The sequence below is a fragment of the Chiloscyllium punctatum genome, chromosome 6 (assembly GCF_047496795.1).
Source record: "Chiloscyllium punctatum isolate Juve2018m chromosome 6, sChiPun1.3, whole genome shotgun sequence".
Classification (NCBI taxonomy): Eukaryota; Metazoa; Chordata; class Chondrichthyes; order Orectolobiformes; family Hemiscylliidae; genus Chiloscyllium; species Chiloscyllium punctatum.
The window spans coordinates 33,716,228-33,733,399 of record NC_092744.1 but is presented as its reverse complement, the minus strand read 5'-3'; the positions used below and the strand labels follow the sequence as shown (position 1 = coordinate 33,733,399).

Genomic DNA, 17,172 nt, shown 5'->3' with positions numbered 1-17,172 from the left:
GGAGTGCAGAAAGTGAAAGGTTATGCCACTAATACAGTCGCATGGCATCACATGGCCATGTGATATATTTGAGAGAAAAGGTAATGGAGATATGCAGCTGTTGATTTCCAATCATGGCTACTTTCTCTAACATTCTGAGTCAAGCTTGCAGAACCATAGTTCATATTTCATTTAGACAGATCATAAAAGTATTGTCGTCAGTTTACAGAAGATATTTACAAAACAGAGTCGTGAGAAACTGATGAGATGTTTGTGCAATGTGTGCAGGAGAGTTTCCTGACACAATATGTAGATAAGCCAACAAGAGGTGAGGCCATACTGGATTTGGTTCTGGGTAACGAACCAGGCCAGGTATTAGAACTAGAGGTAGGTGAGCACTTTGGGGACAGTGACCACAATTCGGTGATTTTTAGTCTCGTGATGGGGAGGGATAAGTGTGTACTACAGGGCAAGAGTTATAGCTGGGGGCAGGGAAATTATGATGCGTTGAGGCATGACTTAGGATGTGTGGATTGGAAAAGTAGATTCCAAGGCAAGAGCGTAATTGATATGTGGAACTTGTTCAAGGAGCAACTATTGAGTGTCCTTGATAAGTACGTACCTATCAGGCAGGGAGGAAAGGGTCGTGTGAAGGAGCCGTGGTTTAATAAGGAGTTGGAATCCCTAGTTAAATGGAAGAGGGCGGCCTTTGTAAAGATGAGGCGTGAAGGTTCAATAGGGGCGATTGAGAGTTATAAGGTAGCCCGGAAGGACCTGAAGAGAGAGCTAAGAGCAGCAAGGAGGGGACATGAAAGGTCCTTAGTTGGTAGGATTAGGGAAAACCCTAAGGCTTTCTATAGGTATGTTAGGAATAAAAGAATGACTAGGGAAGGAATAGGTCCAATCAAGGATAGTAATGGGAAGTTGCGTGTGGAGGCTGAAGAGATTGGGGAGGCGCTGAATGAATACTTTTCGTCAGTATTCACTCAGGAACAGGACATTGTTGTCGATATGAATACTGGGGCACGAATAAGTAGAATGGATGGCTTCGAGATATGTAGAGAAGAGGTGTTGGAAATTCTGGCAAGGGTGAAAATAGATAAGTCCCCTGGGCCTGATTGCATTTATCCTAGGATTCTCTGGGAAGCAAGGGAGGAGATTGCAGAGCCATTGGCCTTGATTTTTGTGTCCTCTTTGTCTACAGGAGTAGTGCCAGAGGACTGGAGGCTAGCAAACGTGGTTCCCTTGTTCAAGAAGGGGAGTAGGGATAATCCTAGTAACTATAGGCCAGTGAGTCTCACTTCTGTTGTGGGCAAAGTCTTAGAGAGAATTATAAGGGATAGGATTTATGCACATCTGGATAAGAATGATGTGATCAAGGATAGTCAGCATGGTTTTGTGAAGGGCAGGTCGTGCCTCACAAACCTTATTGAATTCTTTGAGAAGGTGACGAAGGAGGTAGATGAGGGGAAAGCGGTAGATGTAGTATATATGGATTTTAGTAAGGCGTTTGATAAGGTCCCCCATGGTAGGCTACTGCAGAAAATACAGAGATATGGCATTGAGGGTGAGTTGGAGGTTTGGATTAGGAATTGGCTCTCTGGAAGAAGACAGAGGGTAGTAGTTGATGGCAAAGATTCATCTTGGAGTGCCGTCACTAGTGGTGTTCCGCAAGGATCTGTTTTGGGACCATTGCTGTTTGTCATTTTTATAAATGACCTGGAGGAAGGGTTAGAAGGTTGGGTGAGCAAGTTTGCGGATGATACGAAAGTCGGAGGAGTTGTAGACAGTGAGGAAGGATATGGCAGGTTACAGCGGGATATAGAGAAGCTGCAGAGCTGGGCAGAAAGGTGGCAAATGGAGTTCAATGTAGCTAAGTGTGAAGTGATTCACTTTGGTAAGAGTAATAAAAAGATGGATTACTGGGCTAATGGTAGACTACTTGGTAGTGTGGAAGAGCAGAGGGATCTTGGTGTCCATGTACACAGATCTCTGAAAGTTGCCACCCAGGTAAATAGTGCAGTGAAGAAGGCATATGGCGTACTGGCTTTTATTGGTAGAGGAATTGAGTTCCGGAGTCCTGAGGTCATGCTGCAGTTGTATAAGACTCTGGTGCGGCCGCTTCTGGAATATTGTGTGCAGTTTTGGTCGCCATACTATAGGAAGGATGTGGAGGCACTGGAACGGGTGCAGAGGAAGTTTACCAGGATGTTGCCTGGTATGGTAGGAAGATCCTATGAGGAAAGGCTGAGGCACTTGGGGTTGTTTTCTTTGGAGAAAAGAAGGTTTAGGGGTGATTTGATAGAGGTGTACAAGATGATTAGGGGGTTAGATAGGGTTGACAGTGAGAACCTTTTTCCGCGTATGGAGTCAGCTATTACAAGGGGGCATAGCTTTAAATTAAGGGGGGGTAGATATAGGACTGATGTTAGGGGTAGGTTCTTCACTCAGCGAGTCGTAAGATCATGGAATGCCCTGCCAGTAGCAGTAGTGGACTCTCCCTCTTTATGGGTATTTAAGCGGGCATTGGATAGGTATATGGAGGATAGTGGGTTAGTGTAGGTTAGGTGGGCTTTGATCGGCGCAACGTCGAGGGCCGAAGGGCCTGTACTGCGCTGTATTGTTCTATGTTCTATGTTCTAGATCATGTGACGTAAATTTCTAAGCCACTGTCTATTGTCAAACAAAGACAGTAATCAAAAATTGGACTTTTTTGTGTAGATATAGATGAATGTGCAACCAACACATCGAATTGTGAACAAGTCTGCAATAATACAATTGGAAGCTTCACATGCAGCTGCCTTCCTGGGTACAGCATCAACGCAACAAACACTTCACTTTGTGATGGTAGGACATTTTGCTCCAAATATTACATGCATATCACGCTGTTAATGATTGAAGATTTCCACTTTGCGGAATGTACATCAAACAGTTTCATTTGTGAGCTGTGAGCTTATGAGTTCCAAGATAATCAGTGTCATTTCAAGTTTGTAGTCGGAGCCTTATAGGTGTGAGGGGGAATTGCAGAAATTGAAACGTTATGCCACTAATACAGTCGCATGACATCAAATGGTTAGATTAGATTAGATTACTTGCAGTGTGAAAACATACCCTTCGGCCCAAAAAGTCCACACCGACCTGCCAAAGTGCAACCCAGCCAGACCCACCCCACTACATTTGCCCCTTCACCTAACCCTACGGGAAACTTAGCATGGCCAATTCACCTAACCTGCACATTTTTGCATTGTGGGAGGAAACCGGCGCACGGGTCATGTGATATATTTGAGAGAAAAGGTAATGGAGATATGCAAGTGTTCATGTCATATCACGGCTACTTTCTCTAACATACTGAGTCAAACTTGCAGAACCATAGTTCATATTTCATTTAGACAGATCATAAAAGTATTGTCGTCAGTTTACAGAAGATATTTACATAACAGAGTCGTGAGAAACTGATGAGATCATGTGACGTAAATTTCTAAGCCACTGTCTATTGTCAAACAAAGACAGTAATCAAAAATTGGACTTTTTTGTGTAGATATAGATGAATGCGCAACCAACACATCGAATTGTGAACAAGTCTGCAATAATACAATTGGAAGCTTCACATGCAGCTGCCTTCCTGGGTACAGCATCAACGCAACAAACACTTCACTTTGTGATGGTAGGACATTTTGCTCCAAATATTACATGCATATCACGCTGTTAATGATTGAAGATTTCCACTTTGCGGAATGTACATCAAACAGTTTCATTTGTGAACTGTGAGCTTATGAGTTCCAAGATAATCAGTGTCATTTCAAGTTTGTAGTCGGAGCCTTATAGGTGTGAGGGGGAATTGCAGAAATTGAAACGTTATGCCACTAATACAGTCGCATGACATCAAATGGTTAGATTAGATTAGATTACTTGCAGTGTGAAAACATACCCTTCGGCCCAAAAAGTCCACACCGACCTGCCAAAGTGCAACACAGCCAGACCCACCCCACTACATTTGCCCCTTCACCTAACCCTACGGGAAACTTAGCATGGCCAATTCACCTAACCTGCACATTTTTGCATTGTGGGAGGAAACCGGCGCACGGGTCATGTGATATATTTGAGAGAAAAGGTAATGGAGATATGCAAGTGTTCATGTCATATCATGGCTACTTTCTCTAACATACTGAGTCAAACTTGCAGAACCATAGTTCATATTTCATTTAGACAGATCATAAAAGTATTGTCGTCAGTTTACAGAAGATATTTACATAACAGAGTCGTGAGAAACTGATGAGATCATGTGACGTAAATTTCTAAGCCACTGTCGAATGTCAAACAAAGACAGTAATCAAAAATTGGACTTTTTTGTGTAGATATAGATGAATGTGCAACCAACACATCGAATTGTGAACAAGTCTGCAATAATACAATTGGAAGCTTCACATGCAGCTGCCTTCCTGGGTACAGCATCAACGCAACAAACACTTCACATTGTGATGGTAGGATATTTTTATCCAAATATTACATGCATATTACGCTGTTAATGGTTTAAGATGAGCACATTGTGAAATGGACATCAAATAATTTCGATTGCGATCTGTGAGCTGCTGACTTCCAAGATAATCAGTGTCTTGTTATAATGCTGTACACTTATGCGCTTTGCAGACAGGTTAATGCCAGTATGATGGCGCTAAGTGCTGTGAAACAATGTATTCTTATACATTCTGAGGACTTCTCAATTAATGCTCATAATTGTGCTTTGTTCTTTATTGGCATACTGTTAATCACATATTACTAAACTTGGTGAGAAATGCCCATTGATGAGGACAGAATAACCACGTTTATGTGTATGTTGAAGAAGTTTCTTTCGCCCAGCAGAAGAAAACATATTTCACAATTCATGGAATGTCTTTGAAATCTATTGTTGCCAGTTTAGAGTGGATATGAACATAAGAGATTGCAGTGGCGGTGCAGTCAGCATGAGTAGTAGATTGGCAAGACTGGTCTCATAGCAAGGAAGCAAAGTGAGGAAGCATCGGAAAGGTTTCCTTAGACATCGATGAATGTTCAAAAATCACATAAATTCGCACTGAAATCTTCATCAACACAAATGGATGCTTCATGCCCCTAATTGTCAAAATGAATTCCACACCCACAGCACAGACTTCCATTTGTGATGCTAGAAATATTTAATTGCACGTTTACTCATCCATTGAGGATTTTGGAATTTCAAGCAATGCAGGACACACCAACGCTGTGTCTATGAAAATTGGTTGAAAAGAAGTCTTTTCATCTGAATGAAATACGAAGGAGGTTCAACCTTAAACCCTCTCGCTGTGCATTTGTGTTTGTCAAAGTTCACAGTCAGCTGTATACAAGGTGAAAGAATTCATCAGTATGTGATGGTTTCAAAGATTATCAACTTGGACCAAAAAAGCTTTACATTTTGTGCCCATCGACCCACCATTAACCAATCCTATTTTTGAGCAGAAGTTGTAGTCGGAGCCTTGTAGGTGTGATGGCGGAGTGCAGAAAGTGAAAGGTTATGCCACTAATACAGTCGCATGGCATCACATGGCCATGTGATATATTTGAGAGAAAAGGTAATGGAGATATGCAGCTGTTGATTTCCAATCATGGCTACTTTCTCTAACATTCTGAGTCAAGCTTGCAGAACCATAGTTCATATTTCATTTAGACAGATCATAAAAGTATTGTCGTCAGTTTACAGAAGATATTTACATAACAGAGTCGTGAGAAACTGATGAGATCATGTGACGTAAATTTCTAAACCACTGTCTAATGTCAAACAAAGACAGTAATCAAAAATTGGACTTTTTTGTGTAGATATAGATGAATGCGCAACCAACACATCGAATTGTGAACAAGTCTGCAATAATACAATTGGAAGCTTCACATGCAGCTGCCTTCCTGGGTACAGCATCAACGCAACAAACACTTCACTTTGTGATGGTAGGTCATTTTTCTTCAAATATTACATGCATATCACGCTGTTAATGATTGAAGATTACCACTTTGCGGAATGTACATCAAACAGTTTCATTTGTGAGCTGTGAGCTTATGAGTTCCAAGATAATCAGTGTCATTTCAAGTTTGTAGTCGCAGCCTTATAGGTGTGAGGGGGAAATGCAGAATTTGAAACGTTATGCCACTAATACAGTCGCATGACATCACATGGTTAGATTAGATTAGATTACTTGCAGTGCGAAAACAGGCCCTTCGGCCCAACAAGTCCACACCGACCTGCCGAAGCGCAACCCACCCAGACCCACCCCACTACGTTTGCCCCTTCACCTAACCCTACGGGAAACTTAGCATGGCCAATTCACCTAACCAGCACATTTTTGTATTGTGTGAGGAAACCGGCGCACGGGTCATGTGATATATTTGAGAGAAAAGGTCATGGAGATATGCAAGTGTTCATGTCATATCATGGCTACTTTCTCTAACATACTGAGTCAAACTTGCAGAACCATAGTTCATATTTCATTGCGACAGATGATAACAGTATTGTTGTCAATTTCCAGAAGATATTGACATTAGAGAAGCTATTTACATGGCACTGGCTGTGCAGTCAGCATGAGTAGTTGATTGGGAGAAAGTGAGGACCGCAGATGCTGGAGTACCAGACGTTTCGGGCATAAGCCCTTCTTCAGGAATTCTCCTGCTCCTCGGATGCTGCCTGGCCTGCTGTGTTTTTCCAGCACAACATTTTTCAAACATGAGTACTAGATTGGCAAGACTGGTCTCATAGCGAGGGAGCAAAGGGAGGAAACATCGGAAACGTTTCCTTCGACATCGATGAATGTTCAAAAATCACATAACTTTGCACTGACATCTTCAACAACACAAATGGGTGCTTCGAAATAAATGGCACAACCGCAGCACAGAGTTCCGTTTGTGATGCTAGAAATATTTAATTGCACATTTACTCATCCATTGCTGATTTTGGAATTTCGGACAAAGCAGGAAAAAACAAAGCTCTGTCAATGAATATTGGTTGAAAAGAAATCTTTTGAGCTCCATCTATATGTAATAAGAAGGAGGTTCAAACTTAAACCCTGTCGCTGTGCCGTTGAGTTTGTTTACGTTCAGAGTCAGTTGTGGAAAAGGTGAAAGAATACATCAGGCTGTGATGGGTTCACAGATTATTGAATTGGACCAAAAAAGCTATGCATTTTGTGCCCATGAACTCACCATTAACCAATCTTATTGTTGAGCAGAAATTGTAGTTAGAGCCTTGCAGGTATGAGGGCAAAGTGTAGAAAATGAAATGTCATGTCACTGATACAATCACATGGCCCCACATGGCCATTTGATATATTTGTGAGCAACGATATTAGGTATACGCAGATGTACATGTCTAATCATGGCTACTTTCTCTAAAATTCTGGGTCAAGCTTGAAGAACCAGGGATTATACTTCATTTAGAGAAATCATAAAATGTATTGTTGTTAGTTCTCAGAAGACAGAAAACTGAGAAACTAATGAGACCATGGGATGTAAATTTCTAGGGCACTGTCCAATGTCAAACAAAGTCAGTGATCAAAAATTGGACTTTTTTGTGTAGATATAGATGAATGTGCAACCAACACATCGAATTGTGAACAAGTCTGCAATAATACAATTGGAAGCTTCACATGCAGCTGCCTTCCTGGGTACAGCATCAATGCAACAATCACTTCACGTTGTGATGGTAGGATATTTTTATCCAAATATTACATGCATATTACGCTATTCATGGTTTAAGATGAGCACTTTGTGAAATGGACATCAAATAATTTCGATTGCGATCTGTGAGCTGCTGACTTCCAAGATAATCAGTGTCTTGTTATAATGCTGTACACTTATGCGCTTTGCAGACAGGTTGATGCCAGTATGATGTGCTAAGTGATGTGAAACAACGTATTCTTATACATTCTGAGGACTTCTCAATTAATGCTCATAATTGTGCTTTGTTCTTCATGGGCATACTGTTAATGCTAATCACATATTACTTAACTTGGTGAGAAATGTCCCTTCATGAGGACAGAATAACCACGTTTATGTGTATGTTCAAGAAGTTTCTTTTGCCCAGCAGAAGAAAACATATTTCACAATTCATGGAATGTCTTTGAAATCTATTGTTGCCAGTTTAGAGTGGATATGAACATAAGAGATTGCACTGGCGGTGCAGTCAGCATGAGTAGTAGATTGGCAAGACTGGTCTCATAGCAAGGGAGCAAAGGGAGGAAGCATCGGAAAGGTTTCCTTAGACATCGATGAATGTTCAAAAATCACATAAATTCTCACTGAAATCTTCATCAACACAAATGGATGCTTCATGCCCCTAATTGTCAAAATGAATTCCACACCCACAGCACAGACTTCCATTTGTGATGCTAGAAATATTTAATTGCACGTTTACTCATCCATTGAGGATTTTGGAATTTCAAGCAATGCAGGACACACCAACGCTGTGTCTATGAAAATTGGTTGAAAAGAAGTCATTTCATCTGAATGAAATAAGAAGGAAGTTCAACCTTAAACCCTCTCGCTGTGCATTTGTGTTTGTCAAAGTTCACAGTCAGCTGTATACAAGGTGAAAGAATTCATCAGTATGTGATGGTTTCAAAGATTATCAACTTGGACCAAAAAAGCTTTACATTTTGTACCCATCGACCCACCATTAACCAATCCTATTTTTGAGCAGAAGTTGTTGTCGGAGCATTGTAGGTGTGATGGCGGAGTGCAGAAAGTGAAAGGTTATGCCACTAATACAGTCGCATGGCATCACATGGCCATGTGATATATTTGAGAGAAAAGGTAATGGAGATATGCAGCTGTTGATTTCCAATCATGGCTACTTTCTCTAACATTCTGAGTCAAGCTTGCAGAACCATAGTTCATATTTCATTTAGACAGATCATAAAAGTATTGTCGTCAGTTTACAGAAGATATTTACAAAACAGAGTCGTGAGAAACTGATGAGATGTTTGTGCAATGTGTGCAGGAGAGTTTCCTGACACAATATGTAGATAAGCCAACAAGAGGTGAGGCCATACTGGATTTGGTTCTGGGTAACGAACCAGGCCAGGTATTAGAACTAGAGGTAGGTGAGCACTTTGGGGACAGTGACCACAATTCGGTGATTTTTAGTCTCGTGATGGGGAGGGATAAGTGTGTACTACAGGGCAAGAGTTATAGCTGGGGGCAGGGAAATTATGATGCGTTGAGGCATGACTTAGGATGTGTGGATTGGAAAAGTAGATTCCAAGGCAAGAGCGTAATTGATATGTGGAACTTGTTCAAGGAGCAACTATTGAGTGTCCTTGATAAGTACGTACCTATCAGGCAGGGAGGAAAGGGTCGTGTGAAGGAGCCGTGGTTTAATAAGGAGTTGGAATCCCTAGTTAAATGGAAGAGGGCGGCCTTTGTAAAGATGAGGCGTGAAGGTTCAATAGGGGCGATTGAGAGTTATAAGGTAGCCCGGAAGGACCTGAAGAGAGAGCTAAGAGCAGCAAGGAGGGGACATGAAAGGTCCTTAGTTGGTAGGATTAGGGAAAACCCTAAGGCTTTCTATAGGTATGTTAGGAATAAAAGAATGACTAGGGAAGGAATAGGTCCAATCAAGGATAGTAATGGGAAGTTGCGTGTGGAGGCTGAAGAGATTGGGGAGGCGCTGAATGAATACTTTTCGTCAGTATTCACTCAGGAACAGGACATTGTTGTCGATATGAATACTGGGGCACGAATAAGTAGAATGGATGGCTTCGAGATATGTAGAGAAGAGGTGTTGGAAATTCTGGCAAGGGTGAAAATAGATAAGTCCCCTGGGCCTGATTGCATTTATCCTAGGATTCTCTGGGAAGCAAGGGAGGAGATTGCAGAGCCATTGGCCTTGATTTTTGTGTCCTCTTTGTCTACAGGAGTAGTGCCAGAGGACTGGAGGCTAGCAAACGTGGTTCCCTTGTTCAAGAAGGGGAGTAGGGATAATCCTAGTAACTATAGGCCAGTGAGTCTCACTTCTGTTGTGGGCAAAGTCTTAGAGAGAATTATAAGGGATAGGATTTATGCACATCTGGATAAGAATGATGTGATCAAGGATAGTCAGCATGGTTTTGTGAAGGGCAGGTCGTGCCTCACAAACCTTATTGAATTCTTTGAGAAGGTGACGAAGGAGGTAGATGAGGGGAAAGCGGTAGATGTAGTATATATGGATTTTAGTAAGGCGTTTGATAAGGTCCCCCATGGTAGGCTACTGCAGAAAATACAGAGATATGGCATTGAGGGTGAGTTGGAGGTTTGGATTAGGAATTGGCTCTCTGGAAGAAGACAGAGGGTAGTAGTTGATGGCAAAGATTCATCTTGGAGTGCCGTCACTAGTGGTGTTCCGCAAGGATCTGTTTTGGGACCATTGCTGTTTGTCATTTTTATAAATGACCTGGAGGAAGGGTTAGAAGGTTGGGTGAGCAAGTTTGCGGATGATACGAAAGTCGGAGGAGTTGTAGACAGTGAGGAAGGATATGGCAGGTTACAGCGGGATATAGAGAAGCTGCAGAGCTGGGCAGAAAGGTGGCAAATGGAGTTCAATGTAGCTAAGTGTGAAGTGATTCACTTTGGTAAGAGTAATAAAAAGATGGATTACTGGGCTAATGGTAGACTACTTGGTAGTGTGGAAGAGCAGAGGGATCTTGGTGTCCATGTACACAGATCTCTGAAAGTTGCCACCCAGGTAAATAGTGCAGTGAAGAAGGCATATGGCGTACTGGCTTTTATTGGTAGAGGAATTGAGTTCCGGAGTCCTGAGGTCATGCTGCAGTTGTATAAGACTCTGGTGCGGCCGCTTCTGGAATATTGTGTGCAGTTTTGGTCGCCATACTATAGGAAGGATGTGGAGGCACTGGAACGGGTGCAGAGGAAGTTTACCAGGATGTTGCCTGGTATGGTAGGAAGATCCTATGAGGAAAGGCTGAGGCACTTGGGGTTGTTTTCTTTGGAGAAAAGAAGGTTTAGGGGTGATTTGATAGAGGTGTACAAGATGATTAGGGGGTTAGATAGGGTTGACAGTGAGAACCTTTTTCCGCGTATGGAGTCAGCTATTACAAGGGGGCATAGCTTTAAATTAAGGGGGGGTAGATATAGGACTGATGTTAGGGGTAGGTTCTTCACTCAGCGAGTCGTAAGATCATGGAATGCCCTGCCAGTAGCAGTAGTGGACTCTCCCTCTTTATGGGTATTTAAGCGGGCATTGGATAGGTATATGGAGGATAGTGGGTTAGTGTAGGTTAGGTGGGCTTTGATCGGCGCAACATCGAGGGCCGAAGGGCCTGTACTGCGCTGTATTGTTCTATGTTCTATGTTCTAGATCATGTGACGTAAATTTCTAAGCCACTGTCTATTGTCAAACAAAGACAGTAATCAAAAATTGGACTTTTTTGTGTAGATATAGATGAATGTGCAACCAACACATCGAATTGTGAACAAGTCTGCAATAATACAATTGGAAGCTTCACATGCAGCTGCCTTCCTGGGTACAGCATCAACGCAACAAACACTTCACTTTGTGATGGTAGGACATTTTGCTCCAAATATTACATGCATATCACGCTGTTAATGATTGAAGATTTCCACTTTGCGGAATGTACATCAAACAGTTTCATTTGTGAGCTGTGAGCTTATGAGTTCCAAGATAATCAGTGTCATTTCAAGTTTGTAGTCGGAGCCTTATAGGTGTGAGGGGGAATTGCAGAAATTGAAACGTTATGCCACTAATACAGTCGCATGACATCAAATGGTTAGATTAGATTAGATTACTTGCAGTGTGAAAACATACCCTTCGGCCCAAAAAGTCCACACCGACCTGCCAAAGTGCAACCCAGCCAGACCCACCCCACTACATTTGCCCCTTCACCTAACCCTACGGGAAACTTAGCATGGCCAATTCACCTAACCTGCACATTTTTGCATTGTGGGAGGAAACCGGCGCACGGGTCATGTGATATATTTGAGAGAAAAGGTAATGGAGATATGCAAGTGTTCATGTCATATCACGGCTACTTTCTCTAACATACTGAGTCAAACTTGCAGAACCATAGTTCATATTTCATTTAGACAGATCATAAAAGTATTGTCGTCAGTTTACAGAAGATATTTACATAACAGAGTCGTGAGAAACTGATGAGATCATGTGACGTAAATTTCTAAGCCACTGTCTATTGTCAAACAAAGACAGTAATCAAAAATTGGACTTTTTTGTGTAGATATAGATGAATGCGCAACCAACACATCGAATTGTGAACAAGTCTGCAATAATACAATTGGAAGCTTCACATGCAGCTGCCTTCCTGGGTACAGCATCAACGCAACAAACACTTCACTTTGTGATGGTAGGACATTTTGCTCCAAATATTACATGCATATCACGCTGTTAATGATTGAAGATTTCCACTTTGCGGAATGTACATCAAACAGTTTCATTTGTGAACTGTGAGCTTATGAGTTCCAAGATAATCAGTGTCATTTCAAGTTTGTAGTCGGAGCCTTATAGGTGTGAGGGGGAATTGCAGAAATTGAAACGTTATGCCACTAATACAGTCGCATGACATCAAATGGTTAGATTAGATTAGATTACTTGCAGTGTGAAAACATACCCTTCGGCCCAAAAAGTCCACACCGACCTGCCAAAGTGCAAACCAGCCAGACCCACCCCACTACATTTGCCCCTTCACCTAACCCTACGGGAAACTTAGCATGGCCAATTCACCTAACCTGCACATTTTTGCATTGTGGGAGGAAACCGGCGCACGGGTCATGTGATATATTTGAGAGAAAAGGTAATGGAGATATGCAGCTGTTGATTTCCAATCATGGCTACTTTCTCTAACATACTGAGTCAAACTTGCAGAACCATAGTTCATATTTCATTTAGACAGATCATAAAAGTATTGTCGTCAGTTTACAGAAGATATTTACATAACAGAGTCGTGAGAAACTGATGAGATCATGTGACGTAAATTTCTAAGCCACTGTCTAATGTCAAACAAAGACAGTAATCAAAAATTGGACTTTTTTGTGTAGATATAGATGAATGTGCAACCAACACATCGAATTGTGAACAAGTCTGCAATAATACAATTGGAAGCTTCACATGCAGCTGCCTTCCTGGGTACAGCATCAACGCAACAAACACTTCACATTGTGATGGTAGGATATTTTTATCCAAATATTACATGCATATTACGCTGTTAATGGTTTAAGATGAGCACATTGTGAAATGGACATCAAATAATTTCGATTGCGATCTGTGAGCTGCTGACTTCCAAGATAATCAGTGTCTTGTTATAATGCTGTACACTTATGCGCTTTGCAGACAGGTTAATGCCAGTATGATGGCGCTAAGTGCTGTGAAACAATGTATTCTTATACATTCTGAGGACTTCTCAATTAATGCTCATAATTGTGCTTTGTTCTTTATTGGCATACTGTTAATCACATATTACTAAACTTGGTGAGAAATGCCCATTGATGAGGACAGAATAACCACGTTTATGTGTATGTTCAAGAAGTTTCTTTCGCCCAGCAGAAGAAAACATATTTCACAATTCATGGAATGTCTTTGAAATCTATTGTTGCCAGTTTAGAGTGGATATGAACATAAGAGATTGCAGTGGCGGTGCAGTCAGCATGAGTAGTAGATTGGCAAGACTGGTCTCATAGCAAGGGAGCAAAGTGAGGAAGCATCGGAAAGGTTTCCTTAGACATCGATGAATGTTCAAAAATCACATAAATTCGCACTGAAATCTTCATCAACACAAATGGATGCTTCATGCCCCTAATTGTCAAAATGAATTCCACACCCACAGCACAGACTTCCATTTGTGATGCTAGAAATATTTAATTGCACGTTTACTCATCCATTGAGGGTTTTGGAATTTCAAGCAATGCAGGACACACCAACGCTGTGTCTATGAAAATTGGTTGAAAAGAAGTCTTTTCATCTGAATGAAATACAAAGGAGGTTCAACCTTAAACCCTCTCGCTGTGCATTTGTGTTTGTCAAAGTTCACAGTCAGCTGTATACAAGGTGAAAGAATTCATCAGTATGTGATGTTTTCAAAGATTATCAACTTGGACCAAAAAAGCTTTACATTTTGTGCCCATCGACCCACCATTAACCAATCCTATTTTTGAGCAGAAGTTGTAGTCGGAGCCTTGTAGGTGTGATGGCGGAGTGCAGAAAGTGAAAGGTTATGCCACTAATACAGTCGCATGGCATCACATGGCCATGTGATATATTTGAGAGAAAAGGTAATGGAGATATCCAGCTGTTGATTTCCAATCATGGCTACTTTCTCTAACATTCTGAGTCAAGCTTGCAGAACCATAGTTCATATTTCATTTAGACAGATCATAAAAGTATTGTCGTCAGTTTACAGAAGATATTTACATAACAGAGTCGTGAGAAACTGATGAGATCATGTGACGTAAATTTCTAAACCACTGTCTAATGTCAAACAAAGACAGTAATCAAAAATTGGACTTTTTTGTGTAGATATAGATGAATGCGCAACCAACACATCGAATTGTGAACAAGTCTGCAATAATACAATTGGAAGCTTCACATGCAGCTGCCTTCCTGGGTACAGCATCAACGCAACAAACACTTCACGTTGTGTTGGTAGGACATTTTTATCCAAATATTACATGCATATCACGCTGTTAATGATTGAAGATTACCACTTTGCGGAATGTACATCAAACAGTTTCATTTGTGAGCTGTGAGCTTATGATTTCCAAGATAATCCGTGTCATTTCAAGTGTGTAGTCGGAGCCTTATAGGTGTGAGGGGGAAATGCAGAAAGTGAAAAATTATGCCACTAATACAGTCGCATGACATCAAATGGTTAGATTAGATTAGATTACTTGCAGTGCGAAAACAGGCCCTTCGGCCCAACAAGTCCACACCGACCTGCCGAAGCGCAACCCACCCAGACCCACCCCACTACATTTGCCCCTTCACCTAACCCTACGGGAAACTTGGCATGGCCAATTCACCTAACCTGCACATTTTTGTATTGTGGGAGGAAACCGGCGCACCGGTCATGTGATATATTTGAGAGAAAAGGTAATGGAGATATGCAAGTGTTCATGTCATATCATGGCTACTTTCTCTAACATACTGAGTCAAACTTGCAGAACCATAGTTCATATTTCATTGCGACGGATGATAACAGTATTGTTGTCAGTTTGCAGAAGATATTTACATGAGAGAAGCTATTTACATGGCACTGGCTGTGCAGTCAGCATGAGTAGTAGATTGGGAGAAAGTGAGGACTGCAGATGCTGGAGTACCAGACGTTTCGGGCATAAGCCCTTCTTCTGGAATTCTCCTGCTCCTCGGATGCTGCCTGGCCTGCTGTGTTTTTCCAGCACAACATTTTTCAAACATGAGTAGTAGATTGGCAAGACTGGTCTCATAGCGAGGGAGCAAAGGGAGGACACATCGGAAAGGTTTCCTTCGACATTGATGAATGTTTAAAAATCACATAACTTTGCACTGACATCTTCAACAACACAAATGGGTGCTTCATACCCCAAGTTTCTTCGAAATAAATGGCACAACCGCAGCACAGACTTCCGTTTGTGATGCTAGAAATATTTAATTGCACATTTACTCATCCATTGCTGATTTTGGAATTTCAGACAAAGCAGGAAAAACCAAAGCTCTGTCAATGAATATTGGTTGAAAAGAAATCTTTTGAGCTCCATCTGTATGTAATAAGAAGGAGGTTCAAACTTAAACCCTGTCGCTGTGCCGTTGAGTTTGTTCACATTCAGAGTCAGTTGTGGAAAAGGTGAAAGAATACATCAGGCTGTGATGGGTTCACAGATTATTGAATTGGACCAAAAAAGCTATGCATTTTGTGCCCATGAACTCGCCATTAACCAATCTTATTGTTGAGCAGAAATTGTAGTTAGAGCCTTGCAGGTATGAGGGCAAAGTGTAGAAAATGAAATGTCATGTCACTGATACAATCACATGGCCCCACATGGCCATTTGATATATTTGTGAGCAACGATATTAGGTATACGCAGATGTACATGTCTAATCATGGCTACTTTCTCTAACATTCTGGGTCAAGCTTGAAGAACCAGGGATTATACTTCATTTAGAGAAATCATAAAATGTATTGTTGTTAGTTCTCAGAAGACAGAAAACTGAGAAACTAATGAGACCATGGGATGTAAATTTCTAGGGCACTGTCCAATGTCAAACAAAGTCAGTGATCAAAAATTGGACTTTTTTGTGTAGATATAGATGAATGTGCAACCAACACATCGAATTGTGAACAAGTCTGCAATAATACAATTGGAAGCTTCACATGCAGCTGCCTTCCTGGGTACAGCATCAACGCAACAAACACTTCACATTGTGATGGTAGGATATTTTTATCCAAATATTACATGCATATTACACTATTAATGGTTTAAGATGAGCACTTTGTGAAATGGACATCAAATAATTTCGATTGCGATCTGTGAGCTGCTGACTTGCAAGATAATCAGTGTCTTGTTATAATGCTGTACACTTATGCGCTTTGCAGACAGGTTGATGCCAGTATGATGGCGCTAAGTGCTGTGAAACAATGTATTCTTATACATTCTGAGGACTTCTCAATTAATGCTCATAATTGTGCTTTGTTCTTTATTGGCATACTGTTAATCACATATTACTAAACTTGGTGAGAAATGCCCATTGATGAGGACAGAATAACCACGTTTATGTGTATGTTGAAGAAGTTTCTTTCGCCCAGCAGAAGAAAACATATTTCACAATTCATGGAATGTCTTTGAAATCTATTGTTGCCAGTTTAGAGTGGATATGAACATAAGAGATTGCAGTGGCGGTGCAGTCAGCATGAGTAGTAGATTGGCAAGACAGGTCTCATAGCAAGGAAGCAAAGTGAGGAAGCATCGGAAAGGTTTCCTTAGACATCGATGAATGTTCAAAAATCACATAAATTCGCACTGAAATCTTCATCAACACAAATGGATGCTTCATGCCCCTAATTGTCAAAATGAATTCCACACCCACAGCACAGACTTCCATTTGTGATGCTAGAAATATTTAATTGCACGTTTACTCATCCATTGAGGGTTTTGGAATTTCAAGCAATGCAGGACACACCAACGCTGTGTCTATGAAAA

General features: G+C 41.2%; 2 protein-coding genes across 2 annotated transcripts in view; both read left to right on the top strand.

Moving 5' to 3' along the window:
- LOC140478649 (uncharacterized) overlaps positions 1-17,172 on the top strand; it is a gene marked incomplete at its 5' end in the record, with an annotated part of 83,185 nt that overhangs the window by 29,740 nt on the left and 36,273 nt on the right. The window lies entirely within an intron of this gene.
- The window catches only part of LOC140478577 (uncharacterized), a 49,108-nt gene that overhangs the window by 22,442 nt on the left and 9,494 nt on the right, over positions 1-17,172 (top strand). The window contains exons 12-18 of the mRNA XM_072571798.1: positions 3,518-3,643; positions 4,335-4,460; positions 7,553-7,678; positions 12,225-12,350; positions 13,042-13,167; positions 14,516-14,641; positions 16,277-16,402. Coding sequence (XP_072427899.1) covers positions 3,518-3,643; positions 4,335-4,460; positions 7,553-7,678; positions 12,225-12,350; positions 13,042-13,167; positions 14,516-14,641; positions 16,277-16,402 — 882 coding nt within the window. The remainder of the gene's footprint in view (positions 1-3,517; positions 3,644-4,334; positions 4,461-7,552; positions 7,679-12,224; positions 12,351-13,041; positions 13,168-14,515; positions 14,642-16,276; positions 16,403-17,172) is intronic.